The following is a 26,796-nucleotide window of genomic DNA, read 5'->3' on the forward strand; positions in this document are numbered from 1 at the left end:
TTGAAGTCCTCACAAGACTATGTGGAAGAAGAAATACAAAGTCTGTATTTAATCCAGTTTTTACAATTTAATGTTCCCCTTTGTTCTCCCTCTGTATTTCCAGCATGTAGCAGCAAGCTCAGGTAGCGGCAAAGCTGATTTGGACAAGTTAACAAGTATTCTAGAGGCCATCCCACCTATCAGATACATCTGCCTGGATGTGGCAAACGGCTACTCTGAACACTTTGTGGAGTTTGTGAAGTCTGTCCGTGCCTTGTTCCCAAATCACACCATTATGGTAAGTGTGTAAAAAGGGTGAAGGGTGTGTGTGTGAATTCTGTCCAGGAACAGGATCCAGAGTTTGGCTGGTAGGCATCAGAATCTCTATGGTAGCTCTAACAATTTCTGAGTCCTCATTTAAAAATAAAGGGGGGGGGAGATAAAACAAGAAAATAAATAAATAAATAAAGATAAAAGCCTGGCTCAAACCTTTTGTCTTTCAGACAAATACATGTGGACTGATAGCCTTCTGAGAATACAGAGGGCAGCTCTATTCATCTCCCCTTTCAGTTCAGCAAGATGTTGACTGAGCCAAATGACGGCTGTTTGATAACGTGTTGGCATTGTCAGTCTTCCATTGCTGATAATTTCTGTGGGAATGCTCAGTGTGTGCTCTGATACAGCAGTCTGATGTTGGCATGGCAGGCGGGGTGGATCCAATTTTTCTGCTGCTCACATCCTCCTTCCCACACCAGATGCAACCCCTAATGATAAAGCGCGTAGGTTTATTCTGGTGATTCCAAGCTGAGGTTTGCTGTGGGAATGTGCCAACATTTCTGGTCAATTGAGGCCAATCGCTGTTCCCAGCTATTAGATCACTAGAAGGTAGCTAAACATAGGCTAATCCTTGCTTATGATAAGAATCACAGGGGCATAGTGCAATTGTGGATGGGGTCATGGGGGAGCAAAATAGTCACTGCCAGAGCTCTTCATGCCCCCTCTGTGGTGTTCCTATCCTTTCTCAGAGTGCTAATGTCATGCTTCCTGTAGCCCTTCTGCACTGAGAGTAGGATGTTTGCATCAGCATGGGACTCCTTGCACTAGAGCCCTACTTCTCCTGCTTGTTTCCCAGGGCTCTTGAAGGAATGAGTCTGAATTTGTTTCCATGGAATAGCAGAAATTCTGAAGCAGAATAAGAAGCAGATTCTTTATGAGGCTACCAAACTTTCTTCACACCAGTGCAGCAAAAAAAATCATGTGCTTAGGCAACACTTCCCTACTCTTTCATGCCAACCATAAAACTTCACACACACAAAATAAATGTGGAGTAAAAATGGTCCTAAGTGCGCAGTCTGAGTAGGTTCAATAGGGAAGCGGATGTTCAAGCAGCTCAGGGAAGGTTATGTTCCTTCCTCCAATGTCAGAGGAAGGCAGTGTTCTGGCCTGCTGAACAGTGGTGGCACTGGAGAATGGAAGTGGTCTGGAATGCCTGGGGGCTTCTGGGTTAATGTGGGCTAATAAATTGGCATCCTTCAACAACTCCCAGCAGACATGGGAGCCTTTTTGGTACGTCCATATTTCCCATGACTTTGGGGAGAGTTTTTGAAAGTTTGCAATGATAGTTGTGGGCATTTTGAGGTGGCTGCTTCATGCTCATAGCAGTAAGAGAAGGAGCTGTTTTCCTTGCTTTGGGTCTGAAGTAGTGTCCCTAGTTATGTCACTACTCCAGTGTTTTTGGCTTGAAGTGTTCTGGGAGGAAGGGATCTTAAACGACAGAGTTTATTAAAACAAACAAACAAACACACCACAAACAAAAAAACCCTCTTCCCTTCCCTGTCAAGAGTAGAGAGAAAATTGTCATCCCCTCCTACATCTCCCCACAGACTGCTGACTTTGCTGGCTGAGGGAACTCAACCAAGGTGAATTGCCCCAAAGGCACAGCTGTCAGTGCCAAAGTCAGTTATCAAGCCCAAATTTTAGTCCAAAGTCCTTAAGCCAATCTCATCCATTTCCCACATCTGTTAAACTACCTGCTTAGGTTCTCTGCTTCTGTGACTTAAGGTTATTCTTACTTCAAGTCTTGCCCTGACAGCACCACCTGCTTGAGCACATCTACAGCCCTGACCTGCTCAGTTGCCTTCTCCAGCCGTGGCTCCTTTCTTTTAACATGGCTTAGTATGGCTCTTGTTTTTCATCTCCTACACAGGGATACATTTCCATTCCTAAAAGCACGCTAACAAACTTGGAGCATTCAAAAACCACCTGTTTTCCAAGGCCTGCAGAGTCCGTGCAGTCCCTGAAAGTCTCAGATTCAGCTAGGCAGACACACCTCTACCCCACCTCCAAACAAGGTTGCTTCGCAGTCTGCACCAAAATGGCCTTTTGGAGCTATTCCTGGCTGAAATGCAGGAGCTCATCTAGGCTCTTTTTTATGACACTCTGGAAGATGTGTCCTGCTGCTACCTGTTCTCTGGCTGCTTTGATGTCTCTTTGCTACGCCTGCAGTATGCTCTCTGCTGTTGTGGCTTTCAAACAAAAGGGTTAGCAGTTAAATACAAGGTATAAAAATAAAGGAGCTTTCTCATAGCTGAAAGTGATCTCCAGGACCTTGCAGGCTGTCTTGTTTGCTTTCCTCAGCATGACCATTCATTCCACAGTCAGCTGCAGTGCAGTACAAAACAGTAACCCAACCCCGGGTCTCAGGGAATTTGTGCTCCCAGGGGCCATGTAATGGGCTCAGCTCTGAGGCTGAAATGTGATGTGCAAGGCAACTGTGATTAACGTGCTACTCTCTGGGGCTAATGCTCCAGTGTAGATGGAGGATGCGTCTTGTGTAACAGCTTTTCAAGAGCATGTTTTTTCCTTTTTTTAAATACTTGCTTTTATAATCACATTACCTTATTTTCTTCTGCCTGGCTCTAACAGAAGCTCTTTTCACTCCTGCCTTTCATACTGTTTTACAAAGATCAATTCCTCTGTGAAACACAAAGGATAGGGAACACAAACAGGGGCACAGAAAGACAGCATGACTTGCCTTAAATTACTCATTAGATTGAAGATGGAGGAAGAAGCAGAACTCAAGTCTCCTGAGTGCCCCACAGATGTGGCTCTGGTCCTCAGAATGATGAGTAATGGTTCAGTGGAGTGTTCTGCTGTAGCACAGCATCGTGTGTTTGGGCTGTGCCTCACACTGAAGTCTAAAGCAAAATTTCAGTTGACATTCATGATGGAGGGACAGAGCCTTTATATTACCGTAAGTGTAGTCCACATCTATGAATGTAATTATTGGTGGTATGGTTCTTCCATTTTACTGGAGGTCTGTTTAGCAAGCTAAAATGTCTGTGCCAGCAAGCTTTGCCAAATATTTATCTTGATTTTTTTTCCATTTTCTAGTGTTCTCTGTTCATTATGCAGAAAAAAAAACATGCTGAAGGGAGCAGAGAGTGTAACAGGAAGGAAAAGGCTGGGGCAGGAGCACGCTTGCAGAAGGAGAAGCACTCACAAGATGTGGACCAGTGAGGGAGGCAAGCAGAATCACAAAGCAGGCGCTGAGAGAAACAGCAGGGGCCAGAAACCTTTGTTCCCTTTGGAGTCAGTAACTTCTCAGGGCCTCATTGGAGGCAGAATTTGGTCAGAGGAAGCCATGCAGATGCCTCCCAGTTTCTCTCTGCAACAAGCAAGAGTCAGTCCAGTTGTGGTGTTTTCACCTGGGCTGGAGTCCTAGAGTAGGGGCCAGCTGGAATCCCGGGGCAAAGGCAGGGATGCTGCCAAGGCTGTCTTGGGTCAGTCACAGCAATACTGAGTGCAAACACCCACCTGATGGCCAGCCTAGCAAAGGGCATCATCTCTCCATCTTACTGTAAAGCACCCCTTGCTTCTGTGGGTGGGAAGTGTCCTTTGGCAGTGTTCCTGATAGTGTGGAGGCACAGACTGTGCTTTTCCCTCTAGGAAACAAGAAGAAAGTTTGAGAACTGTTGTCACAGTCTCTTCTCCCCAGCTTGATCCATTGCCATTTGTCAGCAGCCTTCAATCAGTGCAGCAGTGTTCCTGTCTTAGTCAGTGTGAGTTGATATTTATAGCAGGCTTTTATGAAGCACAGTATCAAATGCCTGACTGAAATTCAGAGGCACTACCCTACTGTGTTCGCTAATTTTATATCTCTGTCAGAGAAGCTGTAGCCTTTATAATCCTGTTAGGTGAAATCTTGATCCCTTTAAAATCAGTAGTGAAACTCCCTTTGACTTTTCTGAGGCCAGGACTTCCCTTGGGATTGACCCCCAGTTTGGTCATCCTGGGTAGTGCTGGAATGAGCCGGGCTGACGCTCACTGAAACATCACACTGCAGGATGGTACAGCTGAATGTCATCCTGAGTGTGTAAGGCCAGGCCCCCAGCCAGGGTAGTTTGCTCCTAATAACTGACCGCATTGAAAGCATGCTGGTTAACCTGAGCTGCAGGGACTTTTCAGTTGCTACTGATGCTATTATTTTACTGCCAGGAGTGGCAAAGTTAGATTAGCAGTAGGGTAATTACTAGGGTATATCTCTTTCAAGAAAGTCAGTTCTGCAGCAGATGAGTAATGCATTGGTACATTAAGATGAGTGTGGTTTTTGCTAATACAATACATCCACCAATTACTACGTTCTTTGACTGTTTCCCCAAATAGACTACAAAAAACATTGTCCATAGCGACTTCTTTGTACATGTTCCAATTACTTTACTTTTTATTGTTTAATTTTAAGGAGGTTTCATCTCTTTAGTCTCAACCTTTTTATATTCACCTTCTCAGTTTTTTGGTTTTTTTTTTTTTCATTTTGAGTAGTGTGGCTTTACGTTGCTGGTCAGCCTTTCAAAAGCTGTTTTGCCTCTACTCAGCTGTCATGCTGGCCTCAGTGGTAAAACAACTATTGGTTTCATCGGAAGCAGAGTTCATCTGGATGTGAGAAAACAGCTTTCTCTGCTCTTCAGCTGTGATATTAGGGTCCTTTCACATGCAGATAGCTGTATCTCTCTGGCAGTGTTTTTTGTCCTCTCCGAGGTCTGGAAAAGGTATCTAAGAGCAGGAAGCCTGTCATCAGCAGCTTGAAGCTTGCTATGTAGAGCTCCACATCTTCCCTGAAAGTTTGTTAAGGATCTGCAGATTCAAAAAGACTGAAACCACTGGTGTGTGCATATGCATTCCAGGAAAAAAATGTGTAATGGGGACATAAGTGCTTTTTCCCTGCTAGGATGAGCATTTTGAATCAACATATGCAGTTACAACATTCTCTAGCAGTAACTTAACATTAAACGTCTGGTTAGCATTTCTGAAGAGACAGTTTGACAACCCGCTGTGCTCTGCTAATAAGAAGACACTGCTGTTTAACTTAAATATATATTTGATTCTAAATCTCTTGAAGCCCCTGTTTGCTCGTGCTTATTAATCTGTTGCATGTACTCCAATATTTCACCAAGTCACAGTGTGCTGCATGTTTTACTGCTCAGGTAGTCACCTGCCTTCCCAGTGTAACCTGCCTCTCTAATGTAAGTGGCATGCTCTCTTGTCACCCCACCTTGGCATGTGCAACACTTAGTATAACAAATTGCCACCGAGCAGAAAGGAAGCAGCACTTAGCTGGAAATGCTGTACCTATTACACATTCTTTATTTCCCGACAGCTCTCTTTTATTCTTTCTTTTTTTTTTTTCAAATCAATATCATGCAGTTTGGAGAAAAGTTAAGTGGTCCTGTGTCATACACCACAAATTGCTGCCTAAAAGTACCATTGTTTTTTTAAGTGCCTCAGGTGGTGGATTGCCAGCTGTTTCAGGTTAATGAAAGGGGGGAGTAAAATTCATTAAAAATAAATAAATGGTGAATTAGAAGCCAAAAATCAGTAAGTGGAGCATAGGCATTGACCAACATTCCCTGGGTAGCTCCTGTTGACTTCAGCAGGTGTTTTGTTTCAGTAAAAACTACGCAAATATTAAGTAAGGATTTTAGGATTTGCCTCCTGCTCTGCATATTAGTGCTGTTACAAACACTTGCTAAGTCCTGAAGTATTGTAATATATCTTTTTTATTTTTCTGAAATGTTTTCTGAGCATCTCTAGATCCTAAATTCTGATCTCTACAAATGAATTGCCATCTGAATACAGGCTTTAAATGGGTGATATGAGCAACTGGACACGTGTTTCATGTAGGTTTATTTTGTACAGTTTTTGCTAGTTAGGAACATGCTGTAGACAGGACAGACAAAGACATGCTACAGAGCTGAAATCCAAAGCAGATGGTTTTCAAACATCCGTTACAATTGAGGCTTACTGGACCAATCATGAAATTAATTTGCCTCCAGAACGTATGATCTGTTTAATGTCAGCAGCATGCACAGTGAACAATATGGTGAACTATATTCTTCCTGGCTATATAGCTCAACTAGTAAAAGATCTGGATAACAGTTTACAGTACCACAATTAGTCTTTACTGCACTAGTCTTAAAATCTCCCATATGTGTGATATTGTTCCTTCTGTCTAGGCAGGCAATGTGGTGACAGGAGAGATGGTAGAAGAACTAATTCTTTCTGGAGCAGATATTATTAAAGTGGGTATTGGACCAGGTAAGTCAAATCCAGTCAAAAAAGGGTGATTTATGGTAACGTTCATGGAGGAATTGCCCAGATGGAACCCGTGTAAAGTGCTGCAGCTGCTTGCTTGTCCATTAGTATTCCTAGACCCCCTCAGGTTAATAAAGTAACAATACCCTTGCCCGTAGTTGATTTAAGAAATGCATGGGCAGGATGATAATGTTATGTACTACAATGTGTTAGATATTACATTTTCTGGAAATTATACCTATTGTTGGAAGCACTGAGTTGCCTAAGGTGCTGACATAATCAGTGGTAATATGTATTGTGTTTAGGAACACTTTTTCCAACCTGTTGAAAAAAGAATGAGTCATCCCAGCTAAAGCTCAAAGGATACTGTGTTCAGAGTTACCCGCTTCTACCAAGGAAAGATAGGTTTCTAAATAGCTTTTTGATTTGTGCTGTAAGCAGAGGTTGCACATATTGTCAATGTCTTCAAGGATGAAAAGGCATTAAGTAAGTGTGAAGTATGGATAACATTGCCTCTACCTGTTAATATTGCCTAGGAGCTGTGATACTCATTAATGATATTCAGTCACTATCTATTAATGTTGTCTATCACTGTAATATTCCTATGGATAAATGAGAGGACCATAAACTTCAGTCTTTTTCCTGCCATCCCTTTGCTAATACCGATCTCTGGTATGTAGTGCTATATTGTCTTTCATTTTCTTCTTTCCTCCCCTTGTGTATTTGTTCATGTGCTCTTTTCTCTTGCCATTTTCTTCATGGGCTGCAGCTGGGGCTAGATTTAAACTGGCTGGCGCGTACCACTGACAGTATAGCTGTGATCAGCCAGTGCAGTGGAGATGAATTGTTTCCTCTACATTGGCAAATGGTTATGGACCATGAATGGATAAATTGAGCACAGCAAATGATGTCATGAAGGTTGCAGTTGCGCCTAGGAAGACAGCAAACAGCAATAACTACTGCAGAATAGCTGAAGAGTAAGCAACAGAGATGTTGTGGTGCAATTGTCACAGGAAAGTTCAGATATAAAAGAAAAAATAGAGTTTATAGCCTTACAGTAGAAACAGGAGTAAATGTTGTGTAGTCCTCCCTGGAGACCTGCCAGAACAGATCTTTACACATTGACCAACCAAAAATACAGGTAGCAGGTGTTCCTCACAGAAGATCAGCTCTTGAGACTCTCTCCCAGATAACAGTCCACCTTTTGGAGTATGGTAATTATTTATTTTAAGGTATTAGGGATATAAGTACATACTTACTCTGTGGAGATTATCTTAAAATTAATTTTCATCCTACTTTGCAGAAATATGTCTGTGTTTACACCTTGCCAGTTCTTTGAAAGATCATTGGAAACTTTTACTTTACTGATTGTTTAAGTGTACCTGGATATCAGTTCGGTGAAGAGATTTCACTGCATTTAGTTTAGAATCTGTTTTCTTGTTATCATGCAGACCTTTATGGCCCATATCCTAAATGATAAGACCTGGGACTGCCAAAAAGTAGTCCTTGTTTTGACTTCTAATTTGACTAGAAAAGTGGAGAAGGAATTCCAAAAGGTCTATAGCCATGTTATTGTGTTAAGCTGTGCTTGAAGTGGGGTTTTTGGAATATATGCCTTTATTTTTTTATATATATACCTTCTTATATATCTATACATGCACCATATATGTATATATAATGTAGTGTAATAATCAAATATAATTAGTGAATTTCCTGTAATGTTACACTATACAGCTTTCTGATTATTATTTATCTTGGTTTTTTAAATGCTGTGTGCTGATTTACTTCTATTCCCACCTACTGTGATCAACCAAATATTTCTGCTTTAAAGGTTAAGCTAAAGGTGGATTTCTCTCGCTTCTGGAAAATCTCCACACACAGAGAGAAGATAAAAGCACAGATTTTGTGTGACAATTATTTTTTAAAACATGTAGAAAAGAGATAAATAGAAATATTTATTGGAAGAAATACTCAGATATTAAAAGCTGCTGCTGAGCCTCACTGAAGCTGAGACTCTGGTCCCTGTGCCCCCCTTCTCTTTAGGCACATCGGTCAGATTTTCTTTCCCATGATGCAGTAATTCCCTCAGCAGGAAACATTATGGATGAGACTTAAACTGGTTATTGGGGCCCTGGAGAAGAAGGGGTAGTGTTAGTCACCTTGATTAGAGATCCCATGAACTGGTGTGCGAGCGTTTCAAAAATGAATTTTCTGTGTTCCTTTTATCCACGAGGAACTAAAATTTGCAATAGAGACTTCATGAAGGGAAAAATAATATAGATAGAACCACATTTTTTTCCACAAGACAAAGAAAACAAGCTGTTTCTTTCCTGTCAGCCTAACCGGCTATGTTTTTTCCTCTTGTTTTCTCGTCTAGGTTCTGTGTGTACCACTCGGATTAAGACGGGGGTGGGCTATCCCCAGCTAAGTGCTGTTATTGAGTGTGCAGACTCAGCACATGGCTTGAAAGGACATATCATCTCTGTAAGTAAATAACGTCTGCTCTCAGATTCCCACTGTGCAAACTGTTGGGGAATAGGAGAATCAAACAGTCCAGTACCCTGCATGTTAAAGGCTATCTTACTCTCCTCTCCCGTTGACCCCTATACTAGCCCCTAGGTAGTCAGTGGAGGTTTAAATGTAAAGGAAACAACTCACTGTAATGTTTACCAAAACTTGGGCACCTCACTCCTGTTTGTGCCTTTGGAAAGTGGCTGCTTACTCCCTGAATGGAATGTGTTGCTACGTGAACAGAATAAGAAGCTTGATAGTGTTCTCATATGGAAGCAAACAGTACTCCTTCCTATGAGAGACTTCTGAAAAATGAGTGAAATGTAAACGTGGCTTTCCCCAGAGAGTGGGACTGAGTGACAGGCAGGCAGTAGAGGGGAGTACAAGATGAAATGATACATGCCCATTTATGCCCTGGTAGCTGGATGGATTCAGATAGCAACTTCACAGAGCTCTTTTTGCAAAAACAGGAGCTTTTCAGAGGTGGGTCTGGGTGAGCACAGCTGGCACATTTGCTACTGATGTTCTCACAAAGCCCTGGGGAAATATTGAACCTGTAGAGAAGAAAGAGGGTACAGGTGCATTGCCTGCTTATGGCAGCTTCCAGCCTACCAGCAAGACCAGACTTGCCTCACATGGAAAAAGTAAATCTGTCAGCATGGTCTCAGACTGACTGCGGCAGCCTACAGCACCCAAAAGTCCTTTGTGCTTTGGCATGCCCAGCCACAGGCATGCCCCTGACTGTGTCAGGCTCAGAGAGTCTCTCTGCAGGCTGTCTGTAAGACAGCTGGTAATGGGGAAGGTGCACGGGCTAGCCAGCGTGCTGTGCTCGCAGGTACCCTTATGGTCAACAGTCTCCCTCTGTGGCCCTAGGAGAGACCACATGGTGAATTTTAGATGTACTGCCAAGTGAAATCACTTGGAAGGCTTGGATTTGTTTGACCAGGTTGTGACTGGTGCCCTTGTGAGGAAGCGTGTGTGTTGTTGAGGAAGGAGGGGAGAGGAGAGAGCAAACTGACTGTGGGTGGGCAAAGGGCCTGACTCTGTTCTTGAAGGTATGGGTATAGTGGAGCAGGAAAACAGGTATGTGGTACAGTCAAATCTCTCTTCTCTTTATTGTTGCTGCATGTACATTCCCCCCTCACCCTGACTCCCCTATATGAGTTTTGCAGAAAAAAAGAAAAGCAGTCTGTGATTTTATGAGTTGGGCAGTATTACAAATGTTTATGCCTGTAGCAGACGGTTGAATATGTGTGCAATAGAGCATGAAAGACTGACTCATTACTATAAAGGCTGGATAACTATATGTGTCGTCCTAGTAGTAGTGCTCAGAAACACATCCTGGTTTTGCAATAATATTCTGCTAGCAGCTCTCAGAAGAATGTTATTATCCCGATTTCCAAGAAGATACGGAGTGTTTATTTATACTGTGTTGAAAAATCGGATGGTTCTGTGTGTTTCCTCCTCTCATTTCTTGCATTGCAGATGGATCAGTTCCTCACCTGCTTGAATTATGTAGGTTTCAGTAAGCCCACACTTAATAACTCCCTAACCATTACACGGGGAATATAGGAGGGCAATTAAATAGCTGTCTGCTACAGTTTCTGGTTCAAGAGAATTACCTTCAGCCATAACTGGAGTCTCTAACACCACTGGAACTCAACTCTTTCACCCAAGCCAGTGAGACTGGAGCAAGGGTTGAGGGTATTATGCCTAAATTATGGAGCGTGCAGATAGACATCAGTGTGCTTATTGGAAAAGAAGGCTGGACTGCACGGTCATTACCACAACTCTGGCGAGGGTTTTACAAAAGAGAGGTTACCCTCTTGAGGGGAGACACCAAATGGGAGCAAATTAAGTATGTAACTGGGGCTAGAGGCAACAAGCGAACATGGCATCCCTCAAAATGTCTTGCTACTGCCATTATGTAGATTCAGGATGGGGCACACCCTGTCTGAGCCAAAGGAGACCTCTACAGGCAGAGTACTACCACAGCCATCTACATCAATTAGGCAGGAGGAAATATGTCCAACTATTCTTGTTGTGTGTTTTTTTTTTATTATTATATTAATATTGAAGTGTCAGGAACAATGTGCAGGGCTCAAAGCCTACCAGCTGTCCCTCATGTGGATTATAGCTGACGGTGTGGTATGTGTTAGTCTCCAAGAGGGCACCCCAAGGGTGCTTTCTTGCATTTCCTTCTGTCATGTCCACTACCTTCATCAAATTGCTCCTCTTTAATGTTAGGTATGAAGGGAAGTCCCGCTCACAAAATGAGACAGCCACAGTGCTGAGCACAGTATGAGCACCGCAAGGAACACAGCGCACTTGAAGCCCATTCTCCATCAGCTCTGCTGGGATGGCAGCACAAACTGGGATTTTAAACATGTTTGTACTACTGAAGTGATCATGTATGCTTTTTGGAGCTGATAGGTTGACAAAGAAGGTGACAATTTTAGGCAAACATGGTAGTCTGAGTGCCTACAGTCACACAGAGAAGGGGGAAGTGAAATCGTACGAGTTACTTTCCTCATGCTAAATTATCTTTAAGACTCAAAGCTCTCCTCAGGAATGAATCTTTCATGGCTCACTGAAAAAGGAGAGGAAACCCTGCCTAAGATACAGGCACTGTTTCTGTCCTGTGCTATTTGTTTGGGAGCCAGTAGTCTCATTTTTTGTTCTCACTAATTCATTGGCTTTGAGAAAGTGCAGCAGTGAGTTACAGGCCATTAAACTCCTACAGAAACGCCCTACTTGGGATAAAGTTTCTGTTTCTTGTAGGTCAGAGAACTGTTCTGCTGGACAGAGAGTCTGGACAGTCACGTATTCCAGTAAGCCAGCAATGTGGGGAGTGGAAAGCAGCCTTGCATGTGTTCCCTCTCGTCTGGCCATCGTTTGATAGGGATCCCAATTTCCCCTTCACCCTGCCTGGATGATGGGTCATCAGCAGTAAGGGAAAAGGATGACTAAGGGGTTCTTCACCCAGCTACTGCCATACCATCTCTTCTTCCACGCAGAACATTTTCCATACAGAAATACGCCCAGCAAGTGTAGTTCAGAATAAAGCAGCATATGTATTGTTTCTACTGCTGTATATACCACTTACTTTATATATCATCTGCATAATAAATAGCTGTCTGCTGATTTCTGCAGTAACAGCTAATTATACTGTTTATAATAAAGGTTGCTTCAAACATACATGTCATTTATAAACTTATTATATATAGTTGCATATTATATTCAACCAGTTCATACTTTTTTTTCATCCTCTATTTTTCCTCAGGGTAAATTTTGGTGTTGTAAAATGGTCTGTCTGTTCTGAGAACAAAAGTGGGGAAAACAACATAATTTTAGCCATGTTAAAATAATTCTGTTGACTGAAAAGCTCTTTTCCCCTCTCCTTCAGCTCAGCACCCTGTTGTCTCAGAAGCATGCCCTGTATAGGTCCCATGGAAACCCTTTCCAGTAGGCCCGCTTTAGAGTAATGCCAGTTTTCCTGAATTCACATGGGGATTTGAGGTAGAGGCTGAGCTTGCAACAAGCCCCATGACTGTAGCCCAGCAGTCCTACAGTCATTTTGAGTCCAGACCCAGGCCCCTGCTGGACCTGGCTGAACTGCAAGGGGAACCTTCTCAGATTGAATACAGCGGAAGCATGCTCTTATTTTCTAAAGAGAGCGCTTGATTTTTCACATGTAATCAAGCGTTTTAATGCATATAGCTTTATTACATAGCATCTTCTGGCATAACTGCTTAGTATGTCCCTTTTTTGTTTCTGTTTCTGTGGAACACTGTCATTTAATGTTTTTATGAAGAAAGTGGAGATGTTACAGATGAAGAATCTCATCATTAGTTACTTTTATCTTAAATGGTAACACCTGAGCTTTTGGTAAAGTTTCTTAATCTGCCCAGATTCTGTTATTTAGTGATATTCTAAGTGAGTTTTTGGAAGCCGGTGATTAAGGGTAACACAGCGAGACACCATATCCTCGTGAAAGCATGAAGCCTCCATCACTGCCACTACTGGGTTAATTATAAAAGTCAGACACTGAGCCACCCAACAAGAACAGACAGAAACCCATCTACCAGGGAGCATTTGTAGCCTGCCTGTCTCAGTCAGACAGTAAGAATCAGGCAAATTTCTGACACTGTTCTTTGAAGATTATTAGACCCCTCTTTCTACCTCTGCTGTTCCTCCCCTGACACATGCACACACATGCTCACACCCTCCTCCAGGCTCTGACAGACTTGTCAGAAGGAGGGAATTGCACAAGCAGAGCCCTTAACAGGAGAGAGAGAGATTCAGCTGTCAGCCCAGCACTCATTTCTGGAGCTGACAGCAAGTGTCTAGCTCAACAAAAAGCATAATGTGCTAGAGGTTATCAGCAAATGAAATAAAAGCCTTTAAACCTCTATTAGGCACTGTTTCCAGTGGGATGCCCTTTGAAAAGCCACTCATTTTCAGATCCACCTGCTCAGTTTGTGTCTGAATCCTTTTCTGTGCACAGAGGGGTTCTAACACTCAGTCCCACTGCCAGCTACCCATGAAAGTTGGCTCTAAAATGGCTGATGGTGGGGGGTGCTGGCTGTGCACAGCCACAGGTCATACACAGGCATGTATTTCTGCCAACAGGGAGGTGAAACAATGTGAGGCAACCATACAGTCTGGGGAGCAGATTCAAAAGCAGGAAGCCTGTCAGCAGTCTGCAAAGGACCCTGATCTTCAAAGAAATGAGGAGCTCTCTTGTTCCAGTGACTGTGTAGGGCAGAAGGATCTTTCATCTGATCCTCAGACCTTTACAAAAACCTAAAGAGCCATAGCACATGAGCTCTTCTGTGTGCCTTCCTTTTTTTACAGCCCTATCACACATACCTAACTTCCCTCCCCTCAACCAGAACACCCTCATCAGCCACATTGCTCTGCACTGAAACTGAAACACGTAGCTATAAAATACTAAAGATCTCCAAGTGCTGTGCTGTTGTTTCTTTACCAAACCCGTACCAAACAGTGAGAAGTATGATGAGAGATTAATTTTCACTTACCAAAGATTAGATTACCCAATTTGCTTAAAGATTATCAGATCAAAATCCAACATATCTGATGGTATATTTCCTCACTCCTCCTACTGTGACCTTTTAATGTATTGTAAACTGCTGAGAAAGTTATTTTAAATGTCTGGTGGTTTATGGTAGGGGTTTGTGGTACCTCTGCATCACACATCCTTTCGTTAAAATGGCAGGGAATGATTCAGATCATAACAGAGGGTTTTTTTGTTTTCCAGTTTCTGGGATTTAGGAAATGTTTATCAGGAATTTGCATTGCTGCTGTTCCAGTGGTATTATCAGTACACTACACAAGTAGAGTAAATGAGCTTAAAGGAGGAAAGCGGTAGAAAGGGTAATATGAATTCCCTAAAAACTCAGCTAAAATGATGTGTACCGATGATGCAGTCAGCTCGACATGGTGTTCCTGAGGAGGGGCCATTCTGCTGGAGGTCACAGAGTGCCAATGCTCACTGGGTCCTTTCTTCTTTTCTTTTTGCAGGATGGAGGATGCAGCTGCCCAGGAGATGTCGCCAAAGCGTTTGGTAAGGACAATGTTTAGGGCCACCAGCTATACCCTGCGTGACTCCAGCACAGTCAGCAGCGATGCAGGAGTCAGTTTGACCCTGAATGTGTGTGTAATCAGCAATAGGTTAAATTTGTCCCTGTGGGTGACTGCAGTGAAATTAATACACCAGACATGAATTTGCTCTTTGGACTAGACAGTCCAAATTCTGCAGAGCAAAAGCATACAGTGGTCGAAGTCCTATTTAGAAACTATCTGCCAGGTGTGCATAAGATACAGCCACTGGGACAGGAATACAAAGAAAACTGATAAGGATTTCTTCTGAGTAGGGTTCAAAGCAGATTGTAACACTGCCAAATCTGCCTGACCTGAGCCTGGATGAATGAAGAGATGGTGGAATGTGTGTTGGACAGAAGAACAAAAGAAAAAGGCAGGCCAGATTCCCAGAGATGTTCTTGGGATCAGCTATCCACTTGAAGAGATGAGATTTTATTTATACTGTATCTCTTAGAGCCGAGCAGATGTCTAAAACATCCAAGTTAATAATTAACAGTCTTTGCTCTCATGCCAGTAGCTTCAGTAAATTGCACCAGCTTTTGCTGATAGAACAGAGAATTTAATCTGTATTTTCTGTTGGGTATGAAAGTTACATCAGTGTGGGGGTCAATGTCACGATTGTCACTTAGCCATAACATTGTTTCTGCTCTTCATGTGAACAAGGGAATAAATGCATCCTGGGCTGACAGGACACTTAAAGATACTCTGCCAAAAAATCAGACCCTCTGGAGATGTCATAGCAGGGTAGTGCCCGGAATACAGTAGGACAGCACAGTCTTTCATTGAGATTTCAGGGCGGTACGATACAAGGCAGAGCACATTACGATACAGAATTCTGCTCAGCAAGAAGCTTTGCAAGCATGGGAAGGAGGGTCAGGCCTAAACTGAAATTACAAACCTGCCAAGAAAAAAAAATCGAGCCTCCTGGAAGTCTTGAAGCTGAAATCTGTCACAAAGTTTGCTGACAGCTCCTGGTTTTAGACAGGTCAGATGACAAGGAAGATGTAACTAGGGGATTTTAAGTACTACCCACGAGTGGATGCTACCAACAAGGAATTGGCTCTGCCACAGGATTTCACAGGACCCTTGTGTTACCCAGTGGGTGATGTGACATAGGGATCGATACTTTCAGCTGGGCGATTCTGACATAACTGAACAGCAGCATCCACCCTCTGACAAGACTGTGTGAAAAAAACACTCAGCCTCTCTTCAGCTCAGGCCAGCCCACTCTGACATCCTGCTGCCTGCAGCGAGGGCTGTGTTCGGTCTGGCTTCCTCTGGCTCCTCAGCTCGTCGTGGTTCGTGCTGGTGTCGCCAGGACGTCGTGAACCAGCACTGCATTCTCACTGCATTCCGAGCTGCCTGCACAGAAACCTGGCCTTGGAAAAGGTCTGTCTTCAACAAGAGCATTCCCAGGAGTCAGAACAACAGGAAGCAACTTCAAAGTCTTTTAGATGTTTTCCTTTGTAATGTTTATAGCAAGTCTGAAGGGTCCCTTTTATCTCTTTGGGCTATACTGAACAGAGGCTTGCCTGAAACCCGTTTAAGGATAGATTCTGGCCTTGCTGTGTGCCAGGTGGTGCTGGGATTCACAGCGGTATGTTTGAATGATACCACAGATTTTCCCTGGCAGAGGAAGAGCATTAGAAACTTAAGATTGTACAGGCAGTAGTTGTACTCTCACAGTAGGCCAGACAAATCAGTCTGACCTGTGTGCCACAGGTACAGGGTTGGAACTGGTGGAGATAACCCCGAGGCTTACCATAGCTGGTTATGTGTAACTGAGGCAGCCACCCTATGGATATCCAACTAGCTGGAGCCAGGTGGGCTTTTATTAAAGGTGGATGGCAAAATAAGCATCTGGGGATGGAGGCCTGGGTAAAGGATGGACAAGAGACCCAAAGAGGGCTTTTGGTTAACCATCTTACGGATTATGCCATCTCTTCTTGGTGGATCATTGTAAAGTCCATGGAAGGGCCGTTGAGGTGCTCATTATAAAGCAGTGGCAAGGCAGCCATTTGGACGTCGAAAAGTGTGAGAAAGTCCTAGATGTGAAGAGTAGCATTGAACAATGGCTTAAGGTGTGACTGAGGGAGGCAAGACCATGAGAAAAGGGGACGGGTGGAGGGGACTGAGTGCAACCAAAGAGTTGTGAAAATACATGAAGATGCTGAGAAGCTCTACAATCTACTGGTGACAGGAATCAAAGGTAGATTGGGCATTTTGACAGGGGAAACAAGGTAGAAGCCAAAAAGGCAAGGAGCAGAGAAACTGAAGTTAGGGGACAAAAATGCATGGAGTTACAGATGCTTCAGGAAAGACTGCTGGAATTCCAGAATTTCTGCATAGAAACCACTTGTGGATTTGGGAAACTGAAGATGACACTGATCTGGGTATTGGAGATGGTAATGGAAAAGATGTAGGTTGGTCAGGGAAAAAAGAGGTGTTCTGAAAGCTTGAAAGAACCTTGTGTTGACCTCTAGGATGGCTCGCATAGCTGTATCCTTGGAAAGGCTGATAACGTGAATGCATTTCTCAGAATGCCCCAGGGAGGCACTACTGTCTCCATTTTTAAAGGCGGGAAGTCAAAGCACAGAAATGCTAAATTCAGTCGCCTGAGGTCACATATCTTTTTGTGACACAGCCAGGAACAGAATGTGCTTTTTGAATCCTGCGCCAGCATCTTAAACATACTATAGCTGTTCCTTTCAGCAGTGGTGAGAAGGGATATAGCAGCAGAGAATGAAAAGGGAGGAAAAATCAGATGGCAAAGTCAGCTGGGAAGAAACTGGTTCCAAAATATACCTGACAGATCATGCTGGCTTTTTTCCCTGATTTTGAAAGCTGTGTCTGTACACCTGCTGTTGCAAAGGCTCAGTGCCTCAGCTGGAGCACAGGTGAATGTTTTTTCCGGGGCCAGCTGTAGTCCAGGCACTGTTATACTGTATCTGCCTGAGGGCTGGCCAAGCTACAGATCTAGGCTGATTCCACGTGAATTTGTGCAGAGCTAATCTGGTTATCAGTAACTTGTATTATCAGGCATGCAGAAGACACCTGATGGACTCCATCAAGTTCCAGCAGGATTGTGTGAGTGATGCAAGACTGGGCTGGCTTCAGCACACCTCTTCTCTGATGGCATGAAAGAGAAGGCTCTGTGAGATGTGAATGAGCAAAATCACCCCAGGTACAGCATAGGGCTCAATGGGGGTGTCCTCCCCAGGCAGAGCTCTGGCCTGCATTTGTAGTAATGTGTCTTTTCTTGGAAGGACTTGCTGAATTATATTACAGTTTGAAAGAGTTACTTAAGTTGGGAGAGTTTCAGTCCTGTAATTCAAACATGTTTGCTTTCCTCCCAAAATACACAGTCAAAAGAAGAACAATAGGTGATACTTAGGTGGGCAAGAAGCAGAATTCTGTGATCCTGAAGTGTAGATTTCATTTGTCTTTTTGGCACTAATAATGTAGAGGCTGTGAGACCCACAATCAGAGATAGAAATAGAAATTATTAATTTGCTAAGCTACTAACCATTATATTTGAGACGTTGTGGCAGTCCAGTGAAGTTTACAGTGACTGGAAAAGGGGAAATACAACCTCTGTTTTTAAAAAAAAGACCTGGGAAACTACAGGCCAGTCAGTCTCACCTCTGTGCTTGGCAAGGTCATGGAGCAGATCCTCCTGGAAACTATGCAAAGGCAGAGGGAGAACAGAGGGGTGACTGGTGACAGCCAACAGGGTGTCACTAAGGGCAAGTTGCGCCTGACAAATTTGGCAGCCTTTTATGATGGGGTTGCAGCATTGGTGGATAAGGGAAGAGCAACTGACATCATCTGCCTGGATTTGTGCAAAGCATTTGGCACTGTCCCCCATGTTATCCTTGTCTCTAAATTAGAGAGACATGGATTTGATGGATGGACCACTTGGTGGGTAAGGAATTGGCTGGATGGTTGCAGTCAAAGAGTTGCAGTCAGTGGCTTGAAGTCCAAGTGGAAACTGGTGACATGTGGTGTTCCTCAGGGGTGTGTACTGGGACCAGTATTATTTAACATCTTTGTTGGCAATGTGGACAGTGAGATTGAGTGCATCCTCAGCAAATTTGCAAACAACACCAAGCTGCATGGTGTGATTGACATGCTGGAGGGAAGGGCTGCCATCCAGAGGGACCGGGACAGGCTTGAGGCAGTTGGGGTTGATCAGCCTGGAGAAGAGAAGGCCCTGGGGAGACCTTCTAGCAGCAACAAGGTCAAGTGCAAGGTCCTGCACCTGGGTCAGGGCAATCCCAACTAGAAATATAGGCTGATGAGCCTATAACACCATTGTTTGATGAGAAGCTCAACATGAGCCAGCAAGGTGCACTTGTAGCCCAGAAAGCCAGCCATATCCTGGGCTGCATCAAAAGAAGTGTGGCCAGCAGGGCGAGGAAGGTGCAAGGTGTTCATTGTGCACTCATGAGACCCTACCTGGAGTCCTGTGTTCAGCTCTGGGCCCCCAGCACAAGAAGGACATGGACCTGTTAGAATGAGTCCAGAGGAGGGCCATGAAGACAGGCTGAGGGAGTTGGGGTTGTTCAGCCTGGAGAAGAGAAGACTCCAGGGAGACCTTATAACAATCTTCCAGTAGCTAAAGGGGGCCTACAGGAAAGCTGGGGAGGGACTCTTTGTCAGGGAGGGTAGTGATAGGACAAGGGGTAATGGCTTTGAACTAAAAGAGGTTAGGTTTAGATTAGATATTAGGAGGAAATTCTGTACTCAGAGGGTGGTGAGGCACTGGCACAGGCTGCCCAGAGCAGCTGTGGATGCCCCATCCCTGGAGGTGTTCAAGGCCAGGCTGGATGGGGCCTTGGGCAACCTGGTCTGGTGGGAGGTGTCCCTGCCCATGGCAGGGGGGATGGAACTGGGTGGTCTTTGAGGCCTCTTCCAACCCAAACCATTCTGTGGTTCTATGAAATGGGGATCAGGGGATGGTATTGGCAAGGTAGAGTCTGGTGTCCTTTGGCAGGCCTTTGACTTGTTTAAAAGCCCTCTTTGAAACCTTGATCCCAAGTCTATCCCTTCTTCATCACGTTGTTTTCCTCCATCCTTCAAGGAGACACCAACCTGATTTACCAGAGTACTTATTTTTTTTTGAATGTGGAGCAAGAGTGTGCCAGGTAACAACAGGAGCTGCCCACCAATAACTTGAGAATGTCTTAAAGGGTGGGCATTCCCTTTGGTTTTGGCAAGTTAATAGTACTATCAGGCAGGAACAAAACCGAGGCTTTAAAGTAGCCGTCTACAACAAGAGAACTCAGGCAGGACACCTGAATGGATGCCTGCCTATAAATACTGCTTGTGATGTGCTCAGCACTTTTGCATAAGCCTCATTTTGAATATCCCTTTACAATCCCTTTACCGTTCCTTTCTAACAACAACGAGGCAAAGGGAGGTGAGGTCAGTGGAGCAGCTGGGTGCCCTGCTCCCAGGCAGTGCTGCTAGGTCTGCTTTTTGGAGAAGGGGAGGAGGGAGGGAACTGGCTTTATAAATCAAAGCACGCTCCACAGCTGTTGTGTGTTCTAAGACCAAAATAGTCCCAAATTCAGGTTTGTGTACAGAGCTTTTGAACGGATGGCAGAGGCTGTGTAGATTTGATAGTGATCTCACTTTCCAGATCTCAAGGTCCGGTGATACTGTTTGAGTAGTGGCAGAGATCAGACCAAATCCTAAATGCCAGACTTGCCAAGCCTGGGATCTCCCCAGAGTTTGGACGTGTTCGTAACGGGGTGGGGTTAGTTCAGGCTCATCTGCTTTCTATGAAGGGAGGTTTATATCCATGTTCTTTTACCAGTTCTGGGAAGAAGCTGAGCAGAGGGGAGGCCTGTTCTGACACATGAAAGAAGCAGAGGGTCTGGGCAGGAAAATACTTTGTTTCATGGATGGGTCACCTCACGCTCCTAAGAGTAAAAGCCAGTTTTCCAAGCAAGACTAGATATGCCAAAATGTCACAGGAGGTGCTGCTTCTTTCCATTTAAAGTGTCAGAGAAGTAGAATTTGCTGTGTTTCAATTCTTCAGTTTGCTGCGTGCGATACAGGAGGGGACTGTCTGTACCAAAGTGCTCAGGGCTGGCTATTGTTTTTGGAGGCCACTGTGTTCTTGCTTTGTCTTTCACCCTCTTTCCATTCCCTTACATGTCACTCTGCTGATCACAGGAGCCGGTGCTGATTTTGTCATGCTTGGAGGAATGTTTGCAGGCCACGACCAGTGTGCTGGAGAGATTATGGAAAAGAATGGTAAGAAGGTGAAACTCTTCTACGGGATGAGCTCTGATACAGCCATGAAGAAGCATGCAGGAGGGGTTGCCGAATACAGGTAGGAGTTCCTGTAGCAATTGCAATCATGTAGATTCTGGAGGTGAATTCTGCCACAGACATCAGTTAGAAACAGGCCCGTGCCTCTCTTCTTGTTTAGGAAGAAGCCATTAGTAACGCTTACGGCAGCAAACTAGGGTAGGGATGACATCAAGGGGGAGACAGGGAGGAGGGGCTGGGGTGGCTAGCCGAGAGCAACCACGTTCACTCAGTTGCAGCCAGTGCAGTGTGCTCTGACGCTGGGAAGCCATTAGTCACTATTCTTACCTTTGGGCCTCTAAACGTGTCTGAATTACACATGGGAACATGGCACGCCAAGCTGTGGTTTGTGGCCCTCTGCTTATCCAGATTGTGTGTCCTGTTGGTGTGTAGGTTCCCAGCTGGCCCACATGCTCCCTTCTGTTTGCAAAAAGTGGGATCCTGGTGAATTGATGAAGCTGAGCTGGGGTTTGTCCTACACAGTATGGAATGGAGCAACAGCTGTAACACTAACAAGGGGCCAGGACCATCAAAGCACTCTCAGTCACAGGCAGCAGGCTCAGGACTAACACCTGGGTTTGTTGGGCAGTCTTCTTAGGCAGCAGAATCCAGCTGTACACATTTCTCACCCCTTTGGGGGTAACAGAGCACCAGAGTAGCCCATTACCCACCTCCCAGAAGCACACACCATGTGGGAGCTTGGATTGTGAGAGAAGATCCACAGAGAGAATGCTTGGGGAATGCAAGGAAGACAGGCTTTGCAAAGGAATCCTGTCTGTTGCTACTTTGCTCCTGAAATTGGTGAGAATTTTGACTTTCTGAAAAAGCAGTTGACTCGGAAGAACCTCCGATGTCTTTTCTCTTACCAGTGGCAGGTAAGGACACTGCCCTTAGACAACATTGTTCTTGCATACTTTGAGAGTGTTTGCTGTCTTACGTGATATGCTGATTGAAGGGATCTCTTTTAAATCTTCTTCTTCGCTGGAGTAGATTTAGGCTCTGGTCCCACCTGATAAAGTGCTGTTTGTAAGGGTCTCGGAGCCAGTGACTCTTCCTACTGTTCCAGACTTTGAAGATTGATGGCTTTTATTGGCCTTGTCTGCTACAAGTGCTCTGTCAGGTGTTTTGCTCCAATTTGTCCAGCTGCTACCAGGGGCAGGAGTGAAATACAAAGTACTTTAATTTGAGGAGAACATCTATATCCTGGCAGATTCTCAAGCCAAGGTTTTTCTGCATCTGACAGGACAAGAAGGGGATAGGGACACCTTTACCGTCTGCCTGAGGAGGACCTATGTGTCCTTCTTGAGCGAAGTGTGTACCCTTTCTAAATTATCTCATAATTTAAAAGTGGCAGCTGCCAGCTACACAGAGGTGCTGGTAACCTTTTATCTGGGTTATGATAACTCACTGTCCTTGGCTCCTCTGTGCTTGCATCAGCTGGAGTGGGAAAGTCCTGATGCTGTTCAGGCATGTGGCTAATGGCAGCTGCCTGAGAGAGCAGGAAGAAGCCGAAACGTGCTGCATGGATCTCAGTGCAGCATAGGCACGTAGTGCCTGGCTACCACAGAGCTGCTGGAAGTCGTAGGAAGAGTTTGGGAAATCTTGCTGACAAAAGACTAGGGCAGCTATTAAATTCTGCTCTACCTAGTTACACATGCACGTAATCTGGAAAGAGGTATCCCCAGCAGGAGAGTTAGCTGACACTGGTCCCCCTTAGAAATGAGAAAAAGTGCAAGTATTATGTCTTGTAAGATTAAAGGATGTACAGAAGAAGTCTATATTTGGCTTAGACTAGGTACTTTCAGATCCTTACGGGCAGTACTACACACGTTCTGCTTGATCCATAGCTGTATTTTGTTTTGCATTCTGGTATTACACAGTCTCCTGGGGATCAAGTTCTGAAACCTCAGCAACAAGGGACCAGAAGTACAGTCTGAAATTTTCAGTCCCTTTTGAGATGCTGCTTTTTTGTGCCACCACTAGGTAACACAGCAGAAATTCCCCAGTCTGCTCCTGGCTACAGGAGCTCCAAGCATCGAGTCTGTCAGCTTTGGCTGTTAACTGTGAAGGAGCTGATCCTCACCTTGTTCCAGCTGCAGCCACAACTCAGAGCTGGCTGTCCTCACCAGCCTTGGTCTCGGTCTTGCTCAGCCTGCCCCAGCACGATGAATGTCACTGTAGTTTAAAAATAGTATCTGTTGGTTAACAAGCACTGTATATGCACCAGGCATTGAGGGAATGATCAGGAAGAGGGCAAGGCTTCTCTTTCAATTACGCTTGCAGGAAAAACTTAGAGAAAGTGAAATCACTTGCTAGTTTAGCTCACGGCAAACTTGAACCAAAGGGTTCTAACTCAGCATTTTAAATGCTGGATACCTCAAACCTGTCCAATCAGTAGGGCTTCTTTATGCGCGTTTAAAAAGCCCAGCTGAGGCGAGATCAATGTGCTTGGCCCCCTGCAGAATGGCACTGCTTGTCACTGAACTTCGTCTTCGCAGAATTGCGCATTTTTGCTGGAGAACCTGAACCTCCAGCAAACAGTGAAATTAAAATTGACAGGTAAAGTGAGAGAGCTGCAGCAGGAAATAAAGTCACAAGAGTAATTTTTGTTGTAATGAATATGTCAAATTGAGCCCATTTAATTTCGTATGAAATATGTGGATCCTGTTTCATTACTTATATGCCGTTTATATATTGGTTTATTTTTACATTTTTACCTCCTTCCATGAGGAACATGGATCAGAGCTGGGAATTTCTGAAAGGCAATTATTAAGATTCTTTTTTGGAAGAAAAAAAAACTAAGGCAGGCAGGGACAGAGACTGCAGTATTGTTCAGTTAGAGCCAATTTGCTTTTGTTAACCCTTCTGAGATTTCACAGGTTTTGTGTGAATGCTGCAGCCCTACTGTGGTCACTCAGCAATTCACAGCTGCTTCTGAGCTGGTTTTGGCACTTTACACTAACTGCGAGTGGAATTTGGGCCACAGAGACAGAATAGCATCAGCATGTGGCTGCTACTTGCTGTCTTTTTCTGTATCCCAAATGATAGCCTGAAAAAGCTGCCCCCGATTCCTGCCATTTCTTAAATGCGCCGCTCATAAGGTTGCCTCATGCCAGGGCAGGCTGACCCCTTTACCCCGACCCACATTTTGCCAGGCTGACAGAGCACCATCATATGCACTTCACCCCATGCGCCCCGCAAGGATTCCCACCCACATTGCTCATCCCTCCATGCCAGTAGCATGGGAGTTATGGAATACATCATGGATTAAATCCATTCAAAACGTTTAAAGAAAATCCCTTTCCCTTTCTGTTCACCCTGTTCAGTGGCTAGCAAAGTGCACAGAGTCTCTGCTGAGAGCATCTGAGCACACAGTTCCCAGTTGTTGGGAGTCCCACTTGCTCCTCCTTCGCCTTTCTTTTCTGAGAAAGGGTTAGTTTCAGGTCATAACTCAGGGACAGATGTCAGAGCTGCAAATCCCTCAGCATTTCCTGCTGACTTGCCTACACAGCTCTCTGCCAAGTGTGCCAGCATCCGTGACACCCCTTCTAATCCTTGTGCAGTCTGCCTGCAGACGTTCGGTGCTGGCAAAACAGTCTCGGCTTGGGGAGCTTTTACTTAGTTTAACTTAGTGCCAACTAACACAAACGTCTAAACCAACACCGACTGACTGGAGTTCAGGCACGGGAAGGAGTTGGCTCACACTGTTTTCGGAGCCAGGGGGAACCATCCGTGATCATGGCCTTCTCCCACACAGGTCCCCCTGGCAGCCCCTCTTACCCAAACTACCATTTACGCCCAGTGCGTCACCCGTGTGTGTAACAGTTGGATGCTCATGTGTAAATTAACTGGCTGCTCATGCATATACTAATCAGGTGCTTGGGCCTAAAGTATTTGGGCATGCATGCATGAACTAGTTGCGTGTTTATGCAAAAATTAATTGTCCTTTCATGCATAAATTAATTGGGTGCTCATGCATGAATTTATTCAGTGCTCACGTACAACCTAACTTGGTGCTTATGTGAGGCTGCAGTAAGCCCTGCAATTTATGGCCAATCAATTGCACCCCTCACCTCTGCAAAGCACATCGTGAAGAATGCTATGAATGTGAAACCATTATGAACTCTTTCAGCCTCATCATGATCTTAATATACATCAGTTGTAAACTTCCTCTGTGTGCACCAGACAGCAGGGATTAGTACTGTAACAGTACTCTTACTAAAATGTCACCCTGTCCTGGAGTCATGTTGCAGGGGCTAGCGTCACGGTTTGGGCACGTACCCGTCACAGACCCCACCCCTGACCAGGCTACGGAGCTGAATATTGCGACAAGGGGTGCGTGCACTTACTCAGATTCCACCTGCTGCCCTGCAGGGCCAGGGACCAGGACTCCTCTGCACTGTTACCTTTACAAACTCCACCCCCTGCCCCTGCAGGCTGGAGTATTAGGGTTAACATGAACACAGCCTGAATATACACTCATCCCAAACTTCACTCTTCATCCCTGTGGACAAGATTAGAGGTTAATATTATACCAATCTGAGTGCATACTTACTACAGATTTCACACTTTGTTCTTGCAAAACACATAACCAAGAAAGAAACAACAGTTTGAATATATCTCCTTTCACAAAACCTATGGACTAGGTTACCTGGCTTAACATCGTAATGATCTGAATGCTTGCTATGAATTTTACACCTTGCTCTTTCAAAATGAATAACCAGGAATGTAACAGCAATTCAGGTTACCCACTATGCTTGAGCACAAATGCAAATGATTATGATCACACAAGCAAAGACTGACACCAGTATTGAAGACACCAACAGGGTCTTGAGTCCAATAGCTGCAGGGCTTCATCTGGCTCCACAGCGGGAGCGCTCAGCGCTCACATGCTGCAGCGTGGGCATTTCCCCATTTGGGGAGTAAGATGACACGCCAGTCAGCTTGGGTCTCTCGGGGCTTGCTCCGCAGACAGAACATTAACCGAGCTCTGACCTTTTGGCTGCACTTGCAGTTGCCTAACTCACAGGACCCACTCCCATCCCATACTCCTTTCCCCTCAGGAGCATCGGTAAGTCCCAGCACACAGAGTGGGAGCATGGAGAATTTTCAGCCCTTCTTGACGCTTTTTTTTTCCCAAGGCTGAACATAAAACTGGAATGTCAGTATTCTCCTCGGAGCTATCTGACACCTGTCTTCCAGCGTGCTTTCCCCAGTACAGTGCTTACAGCTCGCTTCTTGACGCCCCTGCAGTTTATCAGCTGATACCAGAGGGGCCTGGTAACCGTGCCTAGCTATCGGAGCTCCTGGGCTGTGCCGTTAGTGGTCACCGCTGTTGCAGGGTTTGGTCTCCAGAGCCACGAGGAGCATCTCCCAAGGGCAGCGGCTGTAACTGTCCCGTGTTTCTGTAATTTTGCTCTGAAAAAAGGACGACCGAGTGCACACAGTCTTGGGAACAAAGCCGAGGTCTTTCAGATGGCAGGACCTAGTAAATAAAATGCTCAGCGGTTTCCCCAAACCCCAGACGTGCAGCGTGGCTCCCGGTCCTACGGACAGCCCCCAGGAGGCTGAGCCGAACCTCTCAACTTCGACTGGAGGAGGTGGGCACGGCTGGAAAACGAGTTGCAAAATTGTGGCGCGGCCACTTTGGTGTCCTTTTGTGGTCCAGGCCTTCTCTTGCTGCTGGCACTAGAGCTGAAAATAAAGGCCTGTCAGCTCCCAGCAGCACGGCCCCGGCAGCACAGCAGCGAGCCCCAGCGCAGCCTGCTA

At 44.9% G+C, this 26,796-nt stretch overlaps 2 protein-coding genes across 2 annotated transcripts in view; one reads left to right on the forward strand and one right to left on the reverse strand.

Annotated features, from left to right (window-relative positions):
- The window catches only part of ATXN1 (ataxin 1), a 295,425-nt gene that overhangs the window by 42,873 nt on the left and 225,756 nt on the right, over nt 1–26,796 (reverse strand). The window lies entirely within an intron of this gene.
- GMPR (guanosine monophosphate reductase) overlaps nt 1–26,796 on the forward strand; it is a 40,293-nt gene that overhangs the window by 7,306 nt on the left and 6,191 nt on the right. Inside the window, exons 4-8 of the mRNA XM_013190288.3 lie at nt 104–277; nt 6,492–6,573; nt 8,948–9,054; nt 14,626–14,668; nt 20,890–21,049. Of these exons, the coding sequence (XP_013045742.1) occupies nt 104–277; nt 6,492–6,573; nt 8,948–9,054; nt 14,626–14,668; nt 20,890–21,049 (566 nt within the window). The remainder of the gene's footprint in view (nt 1–103; nt 278–6,491; nt 6,574–8,947; nt 9,055–14,625; nt 14,669–20,889; nt 21,050–26,796) is intronic.

Source organism: Anser cygnoides, chromosome 2 (genome assembly GCF_040182565.1).
Source record: "Anser cygnoides isolate HZ-2024a breed goose chromosome 2, Taihu_goose_T2T_genome, whole genome shotgun sequence".
NCBI classification, from domain to species: Eukaryota; Metazoa; Chordata; class Aves; order Anseriformes; family Anatidae; genus Anser; species Anser cygnoides.